At 56.3% G+C, this 20,624-nt stretch overlaps 1 protein-coding gene across 1 annotated transcript; it reads left to right on the plus strand.

Moving 5' to 3' along the window:
• The first annotated feature begins 1,990 nt into the window (after positions 1 to 1,990).
• Positions 1,991 to 20,030, plus strand: ZNF775 (zinc finger protein 775). Its single transcript, XM_044246833.1, has 3 exons — positions 1,991 to 2,057; positions 11,167 to 11,236; positions 17,673 to 20,030. The coding sequence occupies exons 2-3, from the start codon at positions 11,206 to 11,208 to the stop codon at positions 19,259 to 19,261; spliced, it is 1,620 nt and encodes a 539-aa protein (XP_044102768.1). The 5' UTR covers positions 1,991 to 2,057; positions 11,167 to 11,205; the 3' UTR covers positions 19,262 to 20,030.
• The last annotated feature ends 594 nt before the right edge of the window (positions 20,031 to 20,624 follow it).

Below are 20,624 nucleotides of genomic sequence, written 5' to 3' on the forward strand. Positions count from 1 at the left end.
TATTTGTTCTGTGCTGCACCTGCTTTTGGGCAGAGATGGTGAGGAGAGGTCCAAAGTTCAGGGGAAGTCACTGAAGTGGCCTTGAGGGGGCTGGTCAAGCTAGGACAGAGTGAACTTGTCCATGGGTCCTTCCTGGGTCCCTCAGAGGACCTGGTAGTTCCCAAGTCCTTGCTCAGCATGGCACACGCTGACAGCAGTCTTGAGGGAGGAACTGCTCAGGCTGGAGGGGTCAGAGTTCTGCTGACAGGAGCCACACTTCTGAAGTGTCCAGGTCCCCCCCCCACTTTTTTAATACAATTACAAGAAGTCAATTATCTTGTCAAAATTTAATAATGCAGACATATATTTCTTAAATGCCGAAGTCTTTCATTCTCCCCTCTCCCCAGCCCGTTCTGTCTTTTCTTTTTTCTTAATGTAAATCGGATCCCAGATGTGCTTCATTCTTTCCGTCCTTGAAATACCCTTGGTCATAAAAAGCCAATCTGGAGGAAATCTTTCACTCTGTAGAGGAAACATGCCCAAGACAAGTGGGTTTTCTCACTCATGACCAGTGACAGATCTGGGACCAGAACACCGGAATTCCACAAGCCTTTGGTAAACCTCCAGTAGGTATTCTAGAAAATAAAGAGATGGACCAGATTCTTGAAAAAGTTGATGGCCTAGTGGTATCTGGCCTCTGTGTAGGCTTTTATACTTTACACATATTTCTATAGACAACAGAACCAGTTTGGGTCCTGCAAAAGTCAGGAAAGGTAAGTATGTAACTAGGAAATTACTCTTTTACAGGTAAGTCAAAGTCCAGAGACAGAAAAACTGCACAAAAGTTAGTGGCAAATCGGACAGAATCTCAGTCCAACAATGTCTATTGTCCTGAAGCCAAACAATAGCTGGGCCAAGGCAATGCCCAGGAGGCGGCTACTGATTCACTAGAACGAGGCCCACCAGAGGCCCACCAGCTGCACAGTCGATGTCTCAGGGAGAGAGAGGCCAGCTCGGTCTTTATCAACCCCCAGTCCCAAAGGCAGTTTCTCTGCAGCTCCAGAGAGAATCCTGCCAGTGGGAGCTGACCCAGCGGGCTGGAGGGAGCAGTGTGAGGAACCTTGTTGGCATAAAGGAACATTTGCTTCCAATTAGTGCGGGTGGAAGAGAAAATTCTCTTTTCCGGAGGTCTCCAGGAGCAGTCAAGACCCTCCCTGGAGTGTCCCCTGCTGGGACACTCCACCCAGGAACGTGACCTCTTCAGACCGGTTTCCTGACAAGAAAGCAAGGGGGGTGGGTGTAACGAGGTCTCGGCGTGTCTCTCTCATAGAGACCCCAGGATCGGTGATCCGGCGCCCACGACGTGCCCGGCGCCGCGCGCGGTGCGGACGGCGATTTCTCTCGGGTAGCGCGAGATCCGTACAACACAGCTTCTCACCCTAACACCTGGTGTACCAAGTGCCACCATGTCACATGCACACTCGAGTATGAGCGCCAGAGCGGGCTTCGTGCGTCCTGTCCTCCCGGATCCCGGCGCACCAAGAGCGGTGCGGGCGCGTCCTGAGTCGGACAGAGAGTTGCGGAACGACGGGCTCCATCTGACAGCGCGTCCGCGGGGCCAGAGCCGGAGGGAGCGCGCGGCGGAGGGGAAGTACGGGGTGCCGCGGCGCTGTCCGGTCACCAGCACGCCGCCTCGCCCTCGCCCCTCCGCCCCTCGGAGCCCTGGACTCCACTCGCGCGCCAGCAGCCAAAGCGTTAACGCCGCGCGGGGCCCCGCGAGGCTCAGCGGGCGGCGGGGTCAGCCCGCCCACCAGGGCTATTGGCTCAGGAGAACAAAGGGGCCGCCCCGCGGACTTCTCCGATAGGGCGGAGCTGGTCATCTGAGCGGCGCGGCCAATCAGACCGCGGGACGGCCCCGGGGAATCAGACCGCGGGACGGCCCCGGGGATGGCTAAGCCCGCTAGCCAATCAGAGGCAGGCGCCCGCCCCGCCTGTCCCGGGACTGGCGGGGCCGGAGAGCCCAGTGCCCAAGTCGCCCCGGGGTGGCAGTTCCCGTTAACCTTAACCACAAAGTCAAGGTATTTATTCCCGTCCCCTCCCTCCGAGTCCCTCCGAATCCGGGCGGGAGGGGCGTGCGGAGGGACGGACCGTGCTGTGGGGCCAGCGCCCGGCCCGCTCCTCCCGCGCTGCCTCCACCCACCCTCGGGCTGGCGGCGGCCGCGGGGGGTCTCGGGGTCCCCTGAGCTCCTGGCGCTGCGGCCCCGAACTTTCCCGACCCCCACACAACAGCCCCTGGGGAAAGGGGCCCGGGTCGTGCGTGGGAGGGGGCTGCAGGCCGGGGCAGAGAGCAGGAGGGGGCCTGTGAGAGCAGGAGGGACGGGGTGGTGAGCGGAGGGCTTGACCCCTGGTCCCTTCGGGCGCGTTCTGCCCAAGCGCTGTCCCTGTGTTCGGGGCTGTGTCAGCTGTGTCGGAGAGACCGAGCTTTTGGAGGGCAGGAACCCCAGGGCTCGCCGCACGGTGACACAGAGTAGCTGCTTAATAAATGATTCAGTGAGGGGGCATGAAGATTGCGAGGGCGAACAATGAGGGGGAAGCACCACCGAAATTGGAAGTGCGTGTGCGTGTGCGTGTGTTGGGGGAACTCCTTTCCAGGAAAATGGGCACAGGAGTCAAGACCTCAGTGGGGGTTGGGTGTGGGAGCTGGGGGCTCCTCCTAAAGGGGGAGGTTAACAGAGATGCTGCCTCCTCCCGTCCTCTGGGCAGGGCGGAGCCTGGAGTGTGTCGGGGTCAGTCAGACCTGGGGCTGGGTGTGGTCAGAGCCCAGGACCTTGAGACCGGCTCACGTCCAGGCTACACGGCTAGCTGTTCTTTTTGGGGTCCCTGGGTTCATCTGTAAAATGAAGAGATTAGAGGGTATTAGTCTCCCTTCAACTCTAAGGTTCCATGATTCTGTGCTTCTAATCCGTTTTGGACTTAAATTTCTGTATTGTGTTTCTTTACCAAAATTTTTGTTAATGGTTTACAACACACGGGACCTTGGGCTGGGTGTTGGGGAGAGAGAAATACTCCAGGTTAAGCTGTTTACGGTCTTGCTGCGGAGACACATAAATTATTATTATCCCATGTACGTGGTATCAGGCTGGGTGGGTACACAGATCAAACAGAGAAGGGCCCCTAACTGAGCCTGGCATATCCAAAAAAGTCTTCCTGCTCAGAGCGGTCCCTGATCTAGGCTGGCCAGAGGAGAGCTGGGCAAGAGTATTCCAAGACTGGTCACAGGCCAGCCAAGATGCTGCAAGGTCAGAGAGTCACGTGTTGGGACAATGGGGAGCTGGGAGGCAGGAGAAGCGGGAAGAGGCGGGTTCTAAATGGTCTTGCCAAGAAATTTCTAGCTGAACCTGAAAGTGCTGGGGACCCACTGGGAAGTATTTTGAGCAAAGTAGTAACATGTCCTCATTGTAATTTGGGGGAAATTGCTTTGAGTTCTGGGTGATGAATGGATTATGGAGGGGCAAGATAAGCTATAAAAACTGGAACAGTCAATGGGCAAGAAGAAGTAAGGCCTGAACTGGGTGGGGGGGCAGTGGGAGATCTTGGAGGTATTAAAAACAGCACTGGTACAACCATCCCCAGGTGTGCGCTGGGACAGTTGTATTCTGGACAGTGAGAGGGGTTGGTGGATTTGAGAGGCCTGATGAAGACCACTGTCCCCCCGGGAGAGGCAGGGGGTACCCAGGACAAAGTTCTGAACTTGGTGCTGGTGGGCCAACCCCATGCACCTGCTCCCTGCCCCCCATGAGGGTTAAGCTGAGGAATCCAAGATTTCCTAGTGCGGCGATGGCTGGGAGGGATGAGTGTGGTCAGAGTGTGCAGAAGGAGACCTCAGTCTAACTCTTATGAGGCAAGGGGGATCACCTCTGGGCTTTGCTTTCCTCATCTGACAAGAGGGGGGTTTGGGGGGCAGGACACTCCTTACCCGTTCTAAGCTCTAAGGCGTTGGAAAGTGTTTATGAACGCGAAGGTGACATCTGTTCAAAGTGTTGTCAGCAGTTCGGTTCATGTCTTGCCTTCAGATCGGGTCATAGGGCTCCCCAGGCCCTGGTTGGGCTCTTGAGTCTTGGACCTTGGGGCTGAGGAGTGTGCGTGCTGCTCTTTCCTCTAAAGGGAGACGGAAGAGCAGAGCCTGGGGATGTGGAGGCCACTGGTGAGGGACAGGTACAGGGGTAGGGAGGGGAGGTGGGGCAGTCCTAGCAAAGGGTGAATGTTGGATGCGTGGAGGCAGAAGTGCTGGAAAGAGGTGCCTCGGAGATGGGCCTGGGGTTACGTCATGGACCTCTGGGAGGGGGGCAGGCATGACAGGATAAAGCAGCTGCCCCCACTGTCGGTGGACCTGGTTCCCAGGTGATGCCGGTGAAAGCAGCCTGAGGTCATTGAACTGGGCTGTTCTTACCAGGGCAACCCTGAGGTACAGTCCTTATAATGTGGGCGGCAGGGAGGGGGTGACCTAGAAGTAATTCGTCTTGCACTTTGTGAATGTTTCCCACTGTTTTCCCGGCTTGCTTGAGAGCACAGGTCTATCCGAAGGAATATGTGTTAGTATTTTCCAAATAATAATTTTAAGAATTTCTGTGGAATGATGGCCCATCCTTTCCACTCGCTCCTGTCCTAGGACTGAGGGCCGCAGTGTTTGGGAGACCGAGGTCTAAAGGTGCTGGAGCAGAAGAGGCAGAGGGGGCAGGGCTTGGAAGAAGGGCCGTAGCGGGAGGTGCGCGGGACCCCTGGTCCAGGGCTGGGGGAAGCCGGAGAAGACGGAGGCGTTCTGGGGGAGCTGGGCAAGTGAGGGGAGACGAAGATGGGGTGGAGGCCCTGGAGGGGGTAGGGAGTCCTTTGGGAGGCCCAGAAGGACCCTGGGCATGCTCATGCTAGAGTGAGGGGAGAAGGTGGGCCTCTAGGTGGTGGCGGCAACACTTCCCTGGTCTGAGCTAGGGCCTCTGGGCCTGCTTGTTTGTCTGTGGGCCCAGGGGCCATGTGAGATGGGAAGCAGGTCTCCTGGGGCCCCGGTGGCAGCTGCACTGTGTTTCTGATAACATTTTAAAGCCACTGGTATGTGTGTCCTCAACGAGAGGAAGGTTGGAGGTCTGGTATGTCCAGGGGCATGACAGAGGACAGACTGCCTCCTTCCCCTCAGTGAAGCTGAGACTTTGAGCCTTAGGCCAGCAGAAGCATCCAGAGCTTCAAGTCCAGCCCCCCTGCCTGGCACTCAGGGGCCCCAGCCTCCAGCCCTGCTTTCCTTACCACCGTCCACTCAGCCCCCTCCACTCCTACCCTGTTAGGCACATGCATGTAGCCCAGACCCCGCCTCCCAGGGCTGTTGCGGGTCCAGTGACCTATACAGGGAGGGGTGTGTGGCCTTGAGATGGTCCCAACAGGAAAGTCCACACACACCCTCTTCCTCCTGCCAAGCCCGCTCACATCGGGGAGCAGAGTTTGGGGTGACTGTGTAGGTGCTGGGGGCCTCTGAAGATTCCGAAACAGCTGGGGCACTTAACAGGTGGTGACTGTCCCTGATCATACCGCCTCGCTTCCGGCTCCCTGAGTTCCCTTTCTTGGAGCAGGGGCCCGCTGGGAGCGTAGCGGAGTCGCGCGCAGATGCCCGTTCCCGCGTTCACGGGCGCACCGCTTGTGTCGTGCTCCTGTGGCTCGTGCCTGCACGCGCTGGTGTCTGTGGGGTTCTGAAGGTCTCAGCTTCTCTGTACCTTACATACAGTTCTGCAGCTCTTCCCTTATGTAGGAGCGTCTCTGTGTTTTCGCCGCTCTGAACCTTGCTTTCCTTAGCTGTGTTAGATGTTAGCTAGGATTGTTTCCGGTTGTGTCTGTGCATTTAGCGTTCACCCCCGTTTCTTCTCAGGTGCCCATCCCTGCATACTGTACCTGAAACACCACTGACAGTGACTGCAGTTGGATTCCCAGTGGAAAACACCATCCCCTGTCCCTAGATGGTTGTCATCAGTGACCAAGGACTGGGGGCAGAGGAGCCCTCCCTTCCCTCCTCCACTCACTCACTCATTCACTCATTCAACAGATACACCTTGGAGATAGCACAGTTCATTTCCAGACCCCTGCAGGAAAGCAAATACCGCGCTAAAGCGAATCAAGTGGATTTTGGGTTTCTCGATGCATGTGAGCTTTATTTACACGATACGGTATCTACTGCGTGTGTGACAGCCGTATGTCTACACGGACAACGTACATGCCTTCGTTAAAAAATACTTCATTGCCCAAACGTGCTGTCCATCATCTGGCCTTTCCTCAGGTCATAATCGCCGATCACATATCCCCCTAGCAAATATGGTAATAACAAAAAAGTTTGGAATAGTGTGAGAATTACCAAAATGTGACACAGTGACAGGAAGTGAGCAAAGGCTGTCGGGAAAAATCATGTTCCACGCAGATTGGCCACAGACCTTCAGTTTGTAAAAAAAAAATGCAGCATTTGTGAAGTGCAAGAAAGCCGGGTGTGGTTGTGAACGGAGCAAGGCCCCTGTCTGCCCGGAGCCCATGGGCTAGCTCGGCGCCATCCCATGGGGCTTCAGGAACCTAGGAATGTCCTCGGCTGTCCTTGCGGGAACTCAGGCTCCATGAGGCCGTTGAGCGCTTGAAATGCTGCCAGGAGTGATGGAGAATCTGCATTTAAAAGTTAACTTATATAAATTTGAATAATCAAGTGTGGGTATAGAAACCAGCCTCCCAAAAACAAGGGAAAGGTTGTTTAAGGTTTGGTAAGTCCCGTACTTTATTCTAGGAGGCGACATGGTCCCCAAGAAGGAACTCTGGTGGGGCCAGGTTGACCCCAGTTTGGTTCTGGCTCTCTTTCTTACCAGCTGTGTGACCTGGGGCAAATGGTTTAACTTCTGGGTGCCGTGGTTCCTCAGCCAGAATTGGTTGTGAAGGAGGAAATGGGCGATGCCTGCTAAGTGTTTGGTGCGCAGCGGCTAGGGACCCTCTCCCTGTCCGTATGGGGGTCTTGGCTGAGGACCCTTCTTTCCATGGCCAAGTCAATATCAAGATCTCAGGGCTGTCCCCCGTGCCCCTCAGTAAGTGAGGTTAGGAGCAGCAGAACCTGGGCCCCTAGGGAGCACTCTGAGAGCACCCCCCACTGGGGTCAAGCCTGAGTGGGGCCACCCAGTTACAAATGCTGTCCTGAGCCACAGTCTCGAGTCTGGGTCCCTGGGCATCTGACCTGCGTGAGCCAGCGCGGTGGGGTCAGGGCAAGGAGATGGGAAGCAGGGCCTGCCTGCAGGGAACCAGGAACTCCCAAGGAAAGAAAGCGGGGAGTGGGCCAGGCAGATTAGAGCGATTAGAGCCTGGGGGGTGGGGGGCCGGTGGCTGGGGGATGGGCCATGCGCTGTGGACAAGATGGGGTCAGACCAGCTGAGGGGCCGGAAAGATGTGGCTAATGGAAATGTGGGCCATTCAGGACGCACGGCAGTCTCGCTGGTGTGGCAAAGGCGGTCAGCTGGACGTGGAAGGAGCACTTGGGGAAGAGCACCCCCCGCCTGCGGTTTCCTGTGGGGGCAAGGGGGCTGCTGGTGTAGGGGAGCAGCCGTGGCTGTTGAGGACCTGGGTGTGGGCCTGGTGGGAGCTCGTGGCTGAGGAGGGCCTGCGGGCTGGGCCTGTGGGCTGTGTTTTGGGGTGATGCTACCCCTCCCAGCCTCAGCTCCTGGTGGGGGCATGGGGCCAGTCCCCGCTCCGCCAGTGACAAAGGACACATGAAGTGACATCCGCTTCCCCTGCCCCGCCTGCGGCCTGCTCTGTGAAGGTCGTGCGCAGCTGGTGGAAAAGTTCCAAGGGCCTGTGGTTGGGCGGGTGTGGGGGGACGGGAACGCGTCCCTGTGCTGCCCCTCCTGTCTGTGGCCTTTCTCTTCGCCCCAGCTGCCATCCGCTGCCCGCCCTGCCCCCAGGATTCTGCTGGGAGCAAAGCCTCTTTGTTACCTTCCCCTGCCCCCAGACCTTACCACCTGCTGCGGGCACAGTCCTCCCTTTGTGCATGCAGAGAGGTTTGTGAGCAGCTGCCCCGCCCGCCCCCCAGCCCCTCTCAGAGGGGGCTCGCACCCCAACTGCAGCCTCACCGGGGAGGGCCCAGGCCCAGAGCCAGGTGCCGGGAAGGGGGAAGTGCCCAGGGCCTTGTCCCAAGACCTAGCCCCTGTGTGTGTCCCACCCTTCGTAGAACTTGCTGGGCCAGGAGCCGAGTGGTCGCTAGGCAGCCTTCCGAGACTCAGTGTGGGCACCGCGGGGGAGCCGGCTCGGCCCTGTTGCCTTCTGTGTCGGCGGGGCCGTTCTGCTGGGCAGCCTGCGTGCCAGGCCACGTTGGGGGAGCCAGGGTCAGGGGGGCGGTGAGTGGCAGCCAGAGGGGCCTGCAGGACAGCGTAGAGGGCAGAGGCAGAAGAGGAAGGGTCGCCTGGCTGACCTGCAGACACGTGGCCACACGTAGACACTCCCCTCTGTTCAGCTTTCTTGGGGTTTTCACCTGTAGGACACCTGCTGGCCCGTCTTCTAGAGGCATCCCACCTGAGCACACAGTGGGAGGTGCCCTCAAGACATGGGGGCCTGCCCCCCATTCCTGTCCTCTGTGCCTTTTCCGTCCCCGGCCCTCTCATTTCTTACTTCTTCTCCTGGGGCCCATGGGGGTCCCTTCCCCTCTGTTCCCATTCCTGTGCTGACTGGGACCACCCTGAGCCCTGGTGTGGTGGGGACAGAATACCCAGGGACACAGGGAGCTGCTCTGTAGCTCGCTGTGAATTACTCACCGGGAATTGAAGCCTTCCTGCCACCAGAGCTGACTTATAGGTCGTAATAATACCCCTGGGAAGACAGAATGGATCAAGTAGGACCCATCTGATTGGGCTCAAGAGGCCCCTTGTTGTGTTGTGTGGGTGTTTTGTGAATAAGGTCAAGGCCCTACCCTCTGTCCTCACCCTGAACTGTGGCCCCGGTCCTCTGGACCCTCTGAGTTTTCCTGAATTAAGATAGCTTCCCCCTTCGCCAGTCCTTTGACCCTCTTCAGGAGGACATCGAATCTCCAGTGGGAGAGAGGCCACCCCAAGGTGTGGGACACACAGTAACCTGGCTGGAAGAGGTGGCGTCAATGCCCTCCTGCTGGGCCTTTCCCTCCCCTCTTCTCCCTGCCTGCTTTTTCTCTGCACCACAAGCAGCTTTTAGCCTCTGTAAGAAGCCACAGTAGGGGTGCACAGTAGACCCCTGGTGGGGAAATAGAATCGAAAACAAAATCTCCTGCTAACTCTGAAAAGCTCCCCACAAAAGGAGGAGAGAAAGAAGTTTTTTGTTTTTTGTTTTTGTTTAAATCATATAAGTAGGAAAGCAGATAGAAATGCGCACTAGAGATTAGGAAAGCAGGAGGAGGTCCCCTGCCGCTGGCCCCCCCAACCCAGTGACACAGCCCAGCAGACCAGACACAGCCTGCCACCAGATAGAGGGGAACTCGTCCTCAAGCAAAAGGACTCCCCGATGGCACCAGTTGTGACCCGGAGTGCATCCTCAACTCACCTGGCCACAGGGTGGCCGCCTGTGTTTGCTAATGGCCTTTCTCCCAAGGAGCAGTGCGGTCTCTATCCTTATGACAGGAGATGGCTCTGCAGCCTGGAGCCCTGTGGAAGTCAGCAACCCGCCCCCCCCCCATGGGTCACCCTCTCCCTTGGTGTTTACATTTCAAGGAGGCCTGGGTTCTAAAACTGGCAAGAGGCTTGTGTAGCTTTTGAAAAGCTTTCCATGCCTCTCTCAAAGGGGCAGAGAGAAATTCACGATGACAACTTTTCTCAAGTAAATGCTCTAAAAGAAAGGGTCGGAGTTTCTTTCCCTTCGTCCCCAGGGAAAACGATTTCTCTCTTTTTAAAATTCATATTTGCCCTGATGCCCTGATCTTGGTAGGGCCTAGATTCCTGGCGTGGGTCCCTGCACACACACACCCCCCCCCCACCACCACAGTGGCTGTTGGAAGGGGACCTGGGAAAGGGGGGGGATGCCCTTGGGATGGGGTTTCCTGAGGGCCTGAGGTGGAGAGCAAGAGCAGACGGCTTTCTTCGGGGGTGGCCGGGAAGAGAGCCCTGAGGGACCTGGAGGAGCCCCTTGGTAGCAGCAGGGGGAGCCGAGCACCTGGGCTGTGGGCGACACGGACTGCGGATCCTCACTTGGGCCTTGGCGAGTGTGGGCACGAGGGGTCGAGGTGGAACAACGTCAGGAGAGGCAGCCCACGGCACCAAGTGCAGAAAATGATGCCCCTGCCCCCCAGGCCAGTTCAGGTCAGCGGGCCGAGCGGTCAGGCCACACACCACCGCCGGAAGCGTCCTCCTCCCAGGCCGGGGCGTTCAGCAGTGAGGTGACAGGGGGTACGCAGACAAGTACATACTGTGTCAGGTGGCAAAAAGCGTTGCGGCAGAATACGAAGTGGGGTTAGGGTTGTGACAGGAAGGGCCACTCGGAGGAGGTGGCACTGGGGCAGAGACTGAAAGGCGAGGGCCAGGCAGGGATCTGGGGAAGAGCCTGGGCCCCCCCAGCTGACCTGTTCGGGACAATGAGCCAGTTAGGACGTGTCCAAAACCTTGAACATTAAAACAAGGGAAAAAGGTGAGCCCGGGATGGATGAACTCTTCCCTGGGGTCCCCCAGATGGCCTGGGTGTGATATGGCTTGCAGTCGGGACCGGCGCGACCTTGAAGGACCCTGAAGGCAGAGACAGCCCTGCCTTTCCAGGCATCTCCACGACCACTCAGGCGGGTCTCCAGGCTTAGCTGGGGTGCATCTGTCACCCCCCCACACCCTACCTTCTCCCACTGATGTTGAGCCCGTGGGCCTGAGGCTATGGTCTGGGTGTTGGAAGAGCGGGGGCCTCCTGGGCACCACCATTCCACTGCCTCTGTGACTCGAGGCATGTCAGGGGCCCTCCCTGGCCTCAGTTTCGTCCTCCTAAAATGGGAATAATGCCTGTTTGACCTGCCTAGCAGGTATGTGTGCAAGTTTACAAAAGCCCCGCACTTCCAACCAAGGTCGGGGACAGAGAAGCTCTTGATAAAGAGGGAAAATGTTCTGCGAGATGACGGGGGGGAGGCGGGGGAACATTTGGTCCTTGTCCCACTGGCCAGCTCTCCTTCCTCTGCCCCCTTCTCCCCCACAGATAGCAAGGCAAGCGCTGGTGCCCGGGAGGCCTCTGCCGATGGAGTGTGGCCTGGCTGGTGTGAGCACAGGTAAGGGAGTACAGGGACAGGTGGGATCCCGCTGCGGCCTCCTCTGCCAGGCCCATCTTCCCCGCCCTGTCCCCTGTCCTCCCCCTGAGTGTGAGGTGCTGCTCTCACTAGGAGCCTGTGCGCTGCTGAATTGCAGAGCGGGACTGGGAGGTAGAAGGTCGTGTCGAAGGAGGCAAAGAAGACAGACTTCGGGAGCTAAGAAAATGACCGAAGGCCATGGGGCCTCGCTAGGCAGAGGGTGTGCGTACACCTGTGCAGAAAGCCAGGCCAGGAGGGCAAGGGAGGCATTGGCTAACTGTGGGCGGTCACGCTGATCCAACACTGAAAACCAGACCTCTGGGTAAGAAGGTCCTGTTGGGTTTTGATCAGGAAAGTGCCTTCGGTTTAGTCCATGGAAGCTTCCTGGGGTCTCTGAGTTCATGGGCCGTGGGGAGGAAATTGCCAGGCAGGTGCTGCTGTGAGCAGACAGGCCTGTGCTCTGGGCACAAGGCCCCCCAGCCCCCAGCATCGCCGGCCCACGCAGCACCCTGCTGCCAGAAGGCTCTGGGCCTGGGAGAGGGGCAGGGCCCGCCCCTTGGGTCAATGACTCTGGTTTCTTTACTTCCCCTCCCCTCCAGGGGCCTTGTCCCATGGACCCCAGAGCCCCAGCCTTCCCAGAATAACCACCACAACGAACCCAAGATGGAGACAAGCATCGGGCAGTAGGGTAACAAAGGAACGAGTCATCCAGCTCTGCGGGGGGATGGGGTGGGGTGGGGTGGGGCAACACATGGACACCGCGCATCCTGGGGGCCGGGTCCTGACACAGACTTCAGGGAGCATAGTCACCCCACTTCCCAGGCCAGCTCCCCACCACTGCCATGTCAGTTTGAAGCCTGGGAACCCCCAGGGTATGTGTATGAGAGCGCAAGAGAGGCTGATGTTACCATAATTACAGTAAAACCGAGGACAGGTGGTTTCAGACGTTTTGGCAGAAGGAACATTTTCCCATGGAAACACAAGTAGACTCCTGGTTCAGGCATGAGAGATGGGGTCAGCCAGGGCCCTCTTCCCCACCTCTGGCAGCCTCTAAGTTGCTCTGGGGTCTTAGAGAGGAGGTGGAAGAACAGCGGCTTTGACCCTAGAGGATGGAGGCAGCGGGGTCCTGGGCGCCCCTGGGGTCGCAGCCACGTTCTTGCCAGCTCCGGGCCTTCCGCCGCTCCCAGCACCTGCCGGCCAGCCTTAGGGAGGGAGGGAGGACTCTTTCTGGATGGCCAAATTTTTCAGATAATTATGAGCTTACCTCTTTTAAGTACCTTTTAATTTCTATTTATTTTATGTGTTTTTTCTTATTGTGGTGAAATATACACAATGTGAAATTGACCATTTAAACCAAGTTTTAGTGCAGGAGCCAGTGGTATAAGTACTTTCACATGATTGTGCAAGCACCACCACAATCTCCAGGACATTTCCATCGCCCCAGACACTGTCACCATTGAGCAGTAGCTCCCCATTGAGCACCTTTGTGTTTTATCTGAACCATTTAGAATTTTTTTTTTAATTTTATGTATTTATTTGACAGAAATCACAAGTAGGCAGAGAGGCAGGCAGAGAGAGAGGGGGAAGCAGGCTCCATGCTAAGCAGAGAGCCCAATGCAGGGCTCGATCCCAGGACCCTGAAATCATGACCTGAGCCGAAGGCAGAGGCTCAACCCACTGAGCCACCCAGGTGCCCCACCATTTAGAATTTTTTAAAAAATTATCCTTTTTATAATGACAGAGGAGCCAAAACTTTGTTTTAGGACTCCTTCAGCAGGCAGGCCAAGGTCTGTTTTCCTTGTGTTAATACCCGAGCCCTGAGGGAAGGTATCCCTAAGGCCCGAAGTCCCCGTGCACACGTGTCAGAGGGGCCTACACAGACACAACCCAGTCACTTGTGTCTGCTCTGGGCCTGATGGCAGTGGACAGGAATGTTCTCTGGGCTTTCAGCCAGGCCCATCTTTTAGGCTAGAGACGGCGAGCCTTCCCAGCCATCAGCCACCATGATGAACATCAAGGTCAGGTTTAATCAGAGCAAGGCAGTGACTTGTGGGGCTCTGGGACATAGTTGGGAGCCTGTCACTTGGAGACAGCAATGCCCTGCTTACCTGAGTGTATTTTGGGTTCACTACCTGACTGCTAGTGTGGACACCTAGCCCGTTAAGTACTTTCTCTGGCCAACATTTCAGGGCATCTAAAACCCGCTGATAGTCAAGTACCCTCATTACAGTTGGGTATTCAATTCCTGCCAATGTGCAGTTTGAATCACCACTTTGATCTTCAGATGGTGACTCCTGCTAAAGTGATTTCTCACAACCGAGCACCTGGGGAGGCCTCCCGGGGTCGTTTTGCCGGGAGGAAAACTGGCCCCTCACAGGTACTTCTGAGCCCCCACCCTGCCACCTCATCCCTGTGGCCACCCCATCTTCTAATGTGTCCTCGTGGTGGCCAGTGAGGCTGTGGAGGGGTGGCTGGGCTCTTTGGCCCTGGAACCTGCCAGGTTCTAAGTGAGGTTTTCTTTTTATTTCTTAAAATATTTTGAAGATTTTAAAATTCTAATATTTGAAAATTCTCAAAAAATTTGAACAATGCAGGTATTAAGATTTTAAACTAATATTTGAATATCCTCATACAAATTCAAACAACGCAGATAAAGTGGGGGTCCCCTTGGCTTCTCTTATCTAGCCCTTTATTGGCCCCACCATCTGCAGGGCGCCCACCGCCAGGCTTCCGTGTGGGTCGTCTCGAGTGCGCCTATGTCTGTACGTGGAGAGCCAGCGTGTTATTTTTCATAAATTGGGTCAGACGACTGATTGTTGTTTTCCAGGTTTTTTTAGTTTGTTTTAACATGTTTTGGGAATCTTCACCTCCATGTATATATGGCTCTTTGGCATTTTTCTCAGTTGCTGCCTACTATTCCTTCTTACGAAGGGAGAGATCATTTTGTGGAACTGTTACTGATGGTAATCAGACTGGCCTCCTGCTTTTGCTAATTACAACTAGCACTGCAGTAAAAACTTGTGGACATTCCTCTGTGCAGTCCTATGTAAAGATTTTATTAGGATGAACACCCAGAGGGAAACTGTTGGGTGGAGGAAGTGGAAGTTTCGGTACATTTATAATTTTAATAGGCACCATCAAATTGTTCTCCAAGAAATCGGAAATCGCTCATGCTCAAGCACACGCACGTACACACTTGTTCTCCTCGGTTTTTTCCGGGTGCTAGGGACACCTGTGTGCAGGTTTCCGTGTCGACAGAAGTTTTCAACTCCTTGGCGAGATTACCCAGGGGAGTGATTTCTTATGGAATGGAAAGAGTACGTTTCTTTTTTCGGAAACTGCCAAACTGTCTTCCAAAGGGGCTGCCCCCTGCGGCTTCCCCAGCAGCGGCGGCTGACGGTTCCCGACGGTCCCCAGGTCTCCGCATCCTCGCCAGCATCCAGTGCCAGCCGTGTTCTGGATTTTGATCATCCTCATACCTCATATGTGCGTAGTAGTAGTGTCTTAGCTTGCAGTGTTGTATAAGCCAAATTCTTCCTTTTTCATTTTTAGAATTATCTGGACAGTGTATGCACATCAGAAATTTTGTAATTACTTAACTAGGATTGCACTGAATTTAAACATTGTTTTGGAGTGAAGAGGAATGTGATGTAGCTGCCCTTTTAGTTACATTTTCTTTATCCTTTCAATAACGTTTAATAGTTTACTTGCTGTAAGTTATGTGTGTATGTTAGGTCTATTCCCAGTTATTTTTATAGCTTTTATTGCCATTTAAAAAAAAAAAAGTTATGAGTTTTTGTATGTTTTTTAATCTGGCAAGCTTGCTGAAACTTTTTTTTTAAGATCTATTTGTTTATTTTGAGGGGGTGGGGAGGGCAGTGGGAGAGAGAGAATCCTGAAGCAGACTCCCTGCCGAGTGTGGAGCCCGATGCAGGGCTTGATCCCAGAACCCTGAGGTCATGACTTGAGCTGAAATCAAGAGTCCCACTTAACCCACTGAGCCACCCAGGTACCCTGTTAAACTATTTGATTTCTAATATTTTGTCAGTAGATTCTCCTACACATTCTATGTTAATAATTACCTGCAAATGACACTTTATTTTTCCCTCCCGATATTTATATATGTGTTTTCTTTTCTCCCGCATGCTTTGGCTAGTTCCTCAAGGACAGTGTTGAAGAGCGGCAGTCACCTCCTCCCTAACCTGAATGGGCTTTTAATCCCTTGCCCTTGGGCTGTAATATCTGCTGGGGTTTCTAGTATAGGTTCTGTGTCAGCCTAAGAGAGTTTCCTCATAGGCCTGGTTCGCTGAGAACTTACTTCTTCCTCCCTCCAGCCCTTCTTCCTTCTCTCCCCCCAGAAATGTTGGAGTTGATCATACAACATTTTTACATGGATTGAGATTGTGTCAGGTTTTTCCTGTTTAGAAAGTCAATGTCATGAACATATTGAGCCATCTTTGCTTTCCTGGCTGGGTAAGAGCCCAGCAAGGTCATCTGTTGTTCTTTTAATGCTGCTGAACTTGCTTTGCCAATGTTTTGGCTTGTTTGTTTTTGGTGTCTGCTTTCAAATGCGAAACCTATAATTTCCTGCCTGCTCTGCCCTTGTCTTGTTGACACTGGATCGGCTAGCTTGTGGGCCCCCCTCCTCTCCCACAGTCACTGTAAGCTTGGGCTAATGCTTCCCTTGGACTTTTAGTAAAAACTGTTCTTTTTTTTTTTTTTTTTAAAGATTTTATTTACTCATTTGACAGACAGACATCACAAGTAGGTAGAGAGGCAGGCAGAGAGAGAGGAGGAAGCAGGCTCCCTGACAGAGAGCCCGAAGCAGGGCTCCATCCCAGGACCCTGGGAGCATGACCTGAGCAGAAGGCAAAGGCTTTAACCCACTGAGCCACCCCGGTGCCCCTGTAAAAGCTGTTCTTATACTTAAGGGGCTTCTTACCCATTTTTGAGGTAAAAGGTTAGCTTTCTTTTCTCTCTCTCTTAGGACTTTTCTTTCTTTTTTCCCCCCCTCTTCTTGAGTTAGTTTTGTTCATTTATATGGTCTCACAGAATCATCCATTTTATACAGATTCTTCAAATTCATACATTTATGCATTAGTATTTTATGATTTTCAGAATCCTTTTTATATCTCTATGTTTCCCCTGTAGTCTCTGCATTTATCTATTAATTTCTTCTTCCTACCTCCCTTGGGTTTATTTTGTTGTCTTTTGAATACCAGAATTAAGTTTCTCTTTTTGTTCCCAACTGTTTCATTTCACCTACTTTTTACTAAATGTAAACTTTTTGTTGAAGTATAACACACAAAAGTGCACAGGTGACAAGCTTTATACATTCATATAAAGAGAACACGTGCGTGAAACCAGCACCCAGATTGAGAGGGGAAACAGTGGGGCCCCTGGGTAGCTCTGTGGGTTAAGCTTCTGATTGTTGATTGCGGCCCAGGTCCTGATCTCCAAATGGTGAGATAGAGCCCTGAATCCTGCTCTGTGGAGCCTGTGTAAGATTCTCTACCTCTCCCTCTGCCTCCGCCCTCCACTTCTGGGCTCTCTCTTGCTTAAAAAAACCAAAACAAAAACACTGCCAGAACCCCCGAGGCCTCCTTTCGTCTGGACTTCTAACTCCTCCGTTAGTTTCTGCAGCTTTTAACCTTCCTACAAATCCTGCAGTCTGTCTGTTGTGCCTGTCGCAGGCCTATCCCGTCCCGGTGTGGGGCGGTGAGAAAGGGGGACAGAGCACGCCAGTAGAACCGAGCTCGCTTTGAGAGGTAGGTTCGCGATAGTGGGTGGGGGGCACTCCTGAGACTGAAGTGCGCGGGGCTTAGTTAGGGCAGGACAGCACCTGTTCTGGGTGCTCGGACCTTTCCGACCTGCTTTCTTGTTCCTGGTTTTGTTGAAGAAAGGTGGAGTTGCCAGACAGCCAAGGTGGAGGAGGGTGAGGCGCTGGGCCGGGTGGCACAGCGATCGGCTGCGAAGTGGGGCGTGGTCACCCCACCGTGGGGGCACTGGCCATGCACTTGCTCTCCAAGCTCCCGGCGCATGGATTCTTTTAGAAAAAGAATGAGAAGCTCTGAAGCATGGCCGTTTTCTGCTTGTTCCTGGGTGGGAAGACCTTCCCTGCATCTTGGGGCCTCCTGGTGGAAAAGGTGGGGCGGGATGTGGCCTTGGAACAGCAGCTTCTCTTCCTTTCTGGTACTTTTCCTTCAGCACATCCCAAGCAGCCTTTCTCTGTCCTTTCTACCATCCCTACTCTCCTCTTTCTGCCCCCTCGCGTCCTCCTACACTCTCTTCCGTATCCTTTCCTCCCACCAAATTTTCTCATTCATTCATTCATTCATTCACTCCTGGCACTTCCATCCCTCCAGCCCAGGGGGCAGTGAATGACTCTCCCCATCCTTTCTCCCTTTGCCTCCGGCAGGAGATGGGCTGGTGATGAAGATCAAGCAGGAGAAGCCGGAGTGGTTGCTGCAGACGCTGGGGCCACAGGCCGTGCTTTCCGAGAAGGATAAAGAAAACATCTTCCGGCAGCAGCATCGGGGCCTCCCGCCATGCCAGACCATGGGGAAGCCTCGGGCCTTGGGGGGACAGGAGGAGACTGGAGGTCCACGGTGGGCCCCTCCCGCTGAGCAGGCCGGGGAGCTGGCAAGCCGGGCTCTTCCTGCCGGCGAGGGTCACTTCGTGTGCCTGGACTGCGGGAAGAGGTTCAGCTGGTGGTCGTCGCTGAAGATCCACCAGCGCACCCACACCGGGGAGAAGCCGTACCCGTGCGGCAAGTGTGGCAAGAGCTTCAGCCAGAAGCCCAACCTGGCACGCCACCAGCGGCACCACACGGGCGAGCGGCCCTTCTGCTGCCCCGAGTGCGCGAGGCGCTTTAGCCAGAAACAGCACCTGCTCAAGCACCAGAAGACCCACTCGCGGCCCGCCACCCACTCGTGCCCCGAGTGCGCGCGCTGCTTCCGCCACCAGGTGGGCCTCCGCATCCACCAGCGCGCGCACGCCCGGGACCGCCAGGGCGCCCGCGCGGGGCTGCAGGAGTTGCTGCGGGACGCCACCACCCGCCGGAGCTGTCGCCTGCGGCCCGGGCTACCGCGGGGCCGCCCCGAGTGGGCCTGGCTGGGGCTCTGCCAGGGCTGGTGGCGCCAGGCGGGGGACCGGGCCGCGATCTCCGGCGCCGCGGGGACGGGCGAGCAGCGCCAGTTCATCTGCAATGAGTGCGGCAAGAGCTTCACGTGGTGGTCATCCCTGAACATCCACCAGCGCATCCACACGGGAGAGCGGCCCTACCCGTGCCCGGAGTGCGGCCGCCGCTTCAGCCAGAAGCCCAACCTCACGCGCCACCTGCGCAACCACACGGGCGAGCGGCCGCACCCCTGCCCGCACTGCGGCCGCAGCTTCCGCCAGAAGCAGCACCTGCTCAAGCACCAGCGCACGCACCTGCCCGGCGCCCAGGCGGCGCGCTGCCCCAGCTGCGGCCAGAGCTGCCCGAGCCGCGCCGCGCTGCGGGCCCACCAGCGCGCACACGCCGCCCCCGCCGCCGAGCCGCCGCTCCCCGGGCCCGCCTTGCGGGACGCGGCGCCGCACTCCGAGCCGCCGTCCGAAGCGCCCTCGGGCCTGTCGGCGCCGCCACAGCCATCGTGCGACCCCCAGCTGACCCGGGGTCCGGGGGGCGTGCCTTGGGGCCGGGCGCGGGCCGGCCTGAGCGCGCCGGGCGAGCCTCGCCAGTTCATCTGCAACGAGTGCGGCAAGAGCTTCTCGTGGTGGTCGGCGCTCACCATCCACCAGCGCATCCACACGGGCGAGCGGCCCTACCCGTGCCCCGAGTGCGGCCGTCGCTTCAGCCAGAAGCCCAACCTGACGCGCCACCGGCGCAACCACACGGGCGAGCGGCCCTACTTGTGCCCCGCGTGTGGCCGTGGCTTCAGCCAGAAGCAGCACCTGCTCAAGCACCAGCGCGTGCACCGCGGCACCCTGGCGCCCGCCGCCGGCGCCAAGGATCAGGCGCATTAGTGCGCAAGACGCAGCGGATACGCGGTGGGGATGGGAGGGCATGTTTGAGGGGCCGCGGGGGCCACTAATGGCGGTTTTTACAACCCTCGGGGGTAGAACCCGGTGAAAGAGTGATTTCCTCAAGACGCTGAAGGCTAGAGGACAGAATTCCAGAAGCATCCCCGAGGGGACAGCCCCAGGCGGGGCTGAGGAAGGAGGTAGGATGATACAAATCTCACTCTGGAGCCTGGATGTGGCCCTCGGTCCCTCAGACGTGGAACCCAGTCCTCAGACCCCAGTGAGGATGAGGGGGCTGTGAGGGCTCTGGGAGAGGCTCCCCAGACTCGCATGCAGGCTGTCCGCTGCCAGAGGACAGGCTCCCGGGGGAGTTTTAACAGACTGATGGCAAGGATGGAAGCCAGTGGTGGTGGCTGAGGCGGGCCAAGCATAGTCCCAGTGCCAAGGACAATGCCCGGCACTTAATGGCCATTCACTGTGTATTTTTGGAGAGAGTGAATGGTTCCCTGGTCGTCCTTCGCCATGAGTGCCCCAAAGCCCAGGGTGCTGTCCTAGCGGGCCGGCCCTTGGGCCTGTATGCCTGTGGTGGTCCTGCGGAGTGTAAGGGGGCGGTGGCAGCTGAGGCTTGGTAACTTGGGAGGGCCCTGCAGCAGGAAAGAGCCACGTGTGCTGCTATGACTTAGCAGCCCAGGGGCGCTCCCCACGGCTGTCGCTGACTTGGGTCTTTATCAAAGCCAGTGTTGCAGAAGAGAAAAATGAAGGCTTGACTGTCTCACGTGGTCTCCTTGTCCTTTGTAAGCCTCCCTTTTGGAACCCCAAGTCTGTGCATGCGCTGTGGTATCCTCAGGACCAGGACAGTGACCTTTAGGCACCAGCTCCTCACTCCTGGTTCTTGCTGGGAGTGGACGGCAGTGTTCTCTCGCCCTCTCCAAACCAGTCTGGTATCTTCCCACATCCCTACTCAACCTCTACCCACCTCCAGCCCCCTACCCGCCTCAGAGGCCCCTTCCAGAGCAAGGTGCTGGGGCCCTGGTGCTGACAGGAGGACCCATGGCTCCCGTGTGGGCCTGTGGCCTTGGCTGGTGTCGTCCCATAGGAGGGAAGGGAATTGCCCGAGAGGTGGGTGGTGGGGGTACTAGGGTTTGGATGGCCGGGAGGTGCGAGGAAAAAGCGGGGACCATAGCATTCTCTAGGAGGAGGAACCGCATCTGCCTGCCCCTCCCAGGGGCCCACCGGCTTCTCTGAACTCAGGGAAGTGCTGCCTCCTCCAGGAGCTTTCAGATTTCATCCAGATTTCCTCTGGCTTCTGCTTGGTCGGTCACCACTTTCTCACATTCTGTTGAATTCCTTTCATGTGGCAGGGGCT

Source organism: Neovison vison, chromosome 4, assembly GCF_020171115.1.
Source record: "Neovison vison isolate M4711 chromosome 4, ASM_NN_V1, whole genome shotgun sequence".
Taxonomy (NCBI): Eukaryota; Metazoa; Chordata; class Mammalia; order Carnivora; family Mustelidae; genus Neogale; species Neogale vison.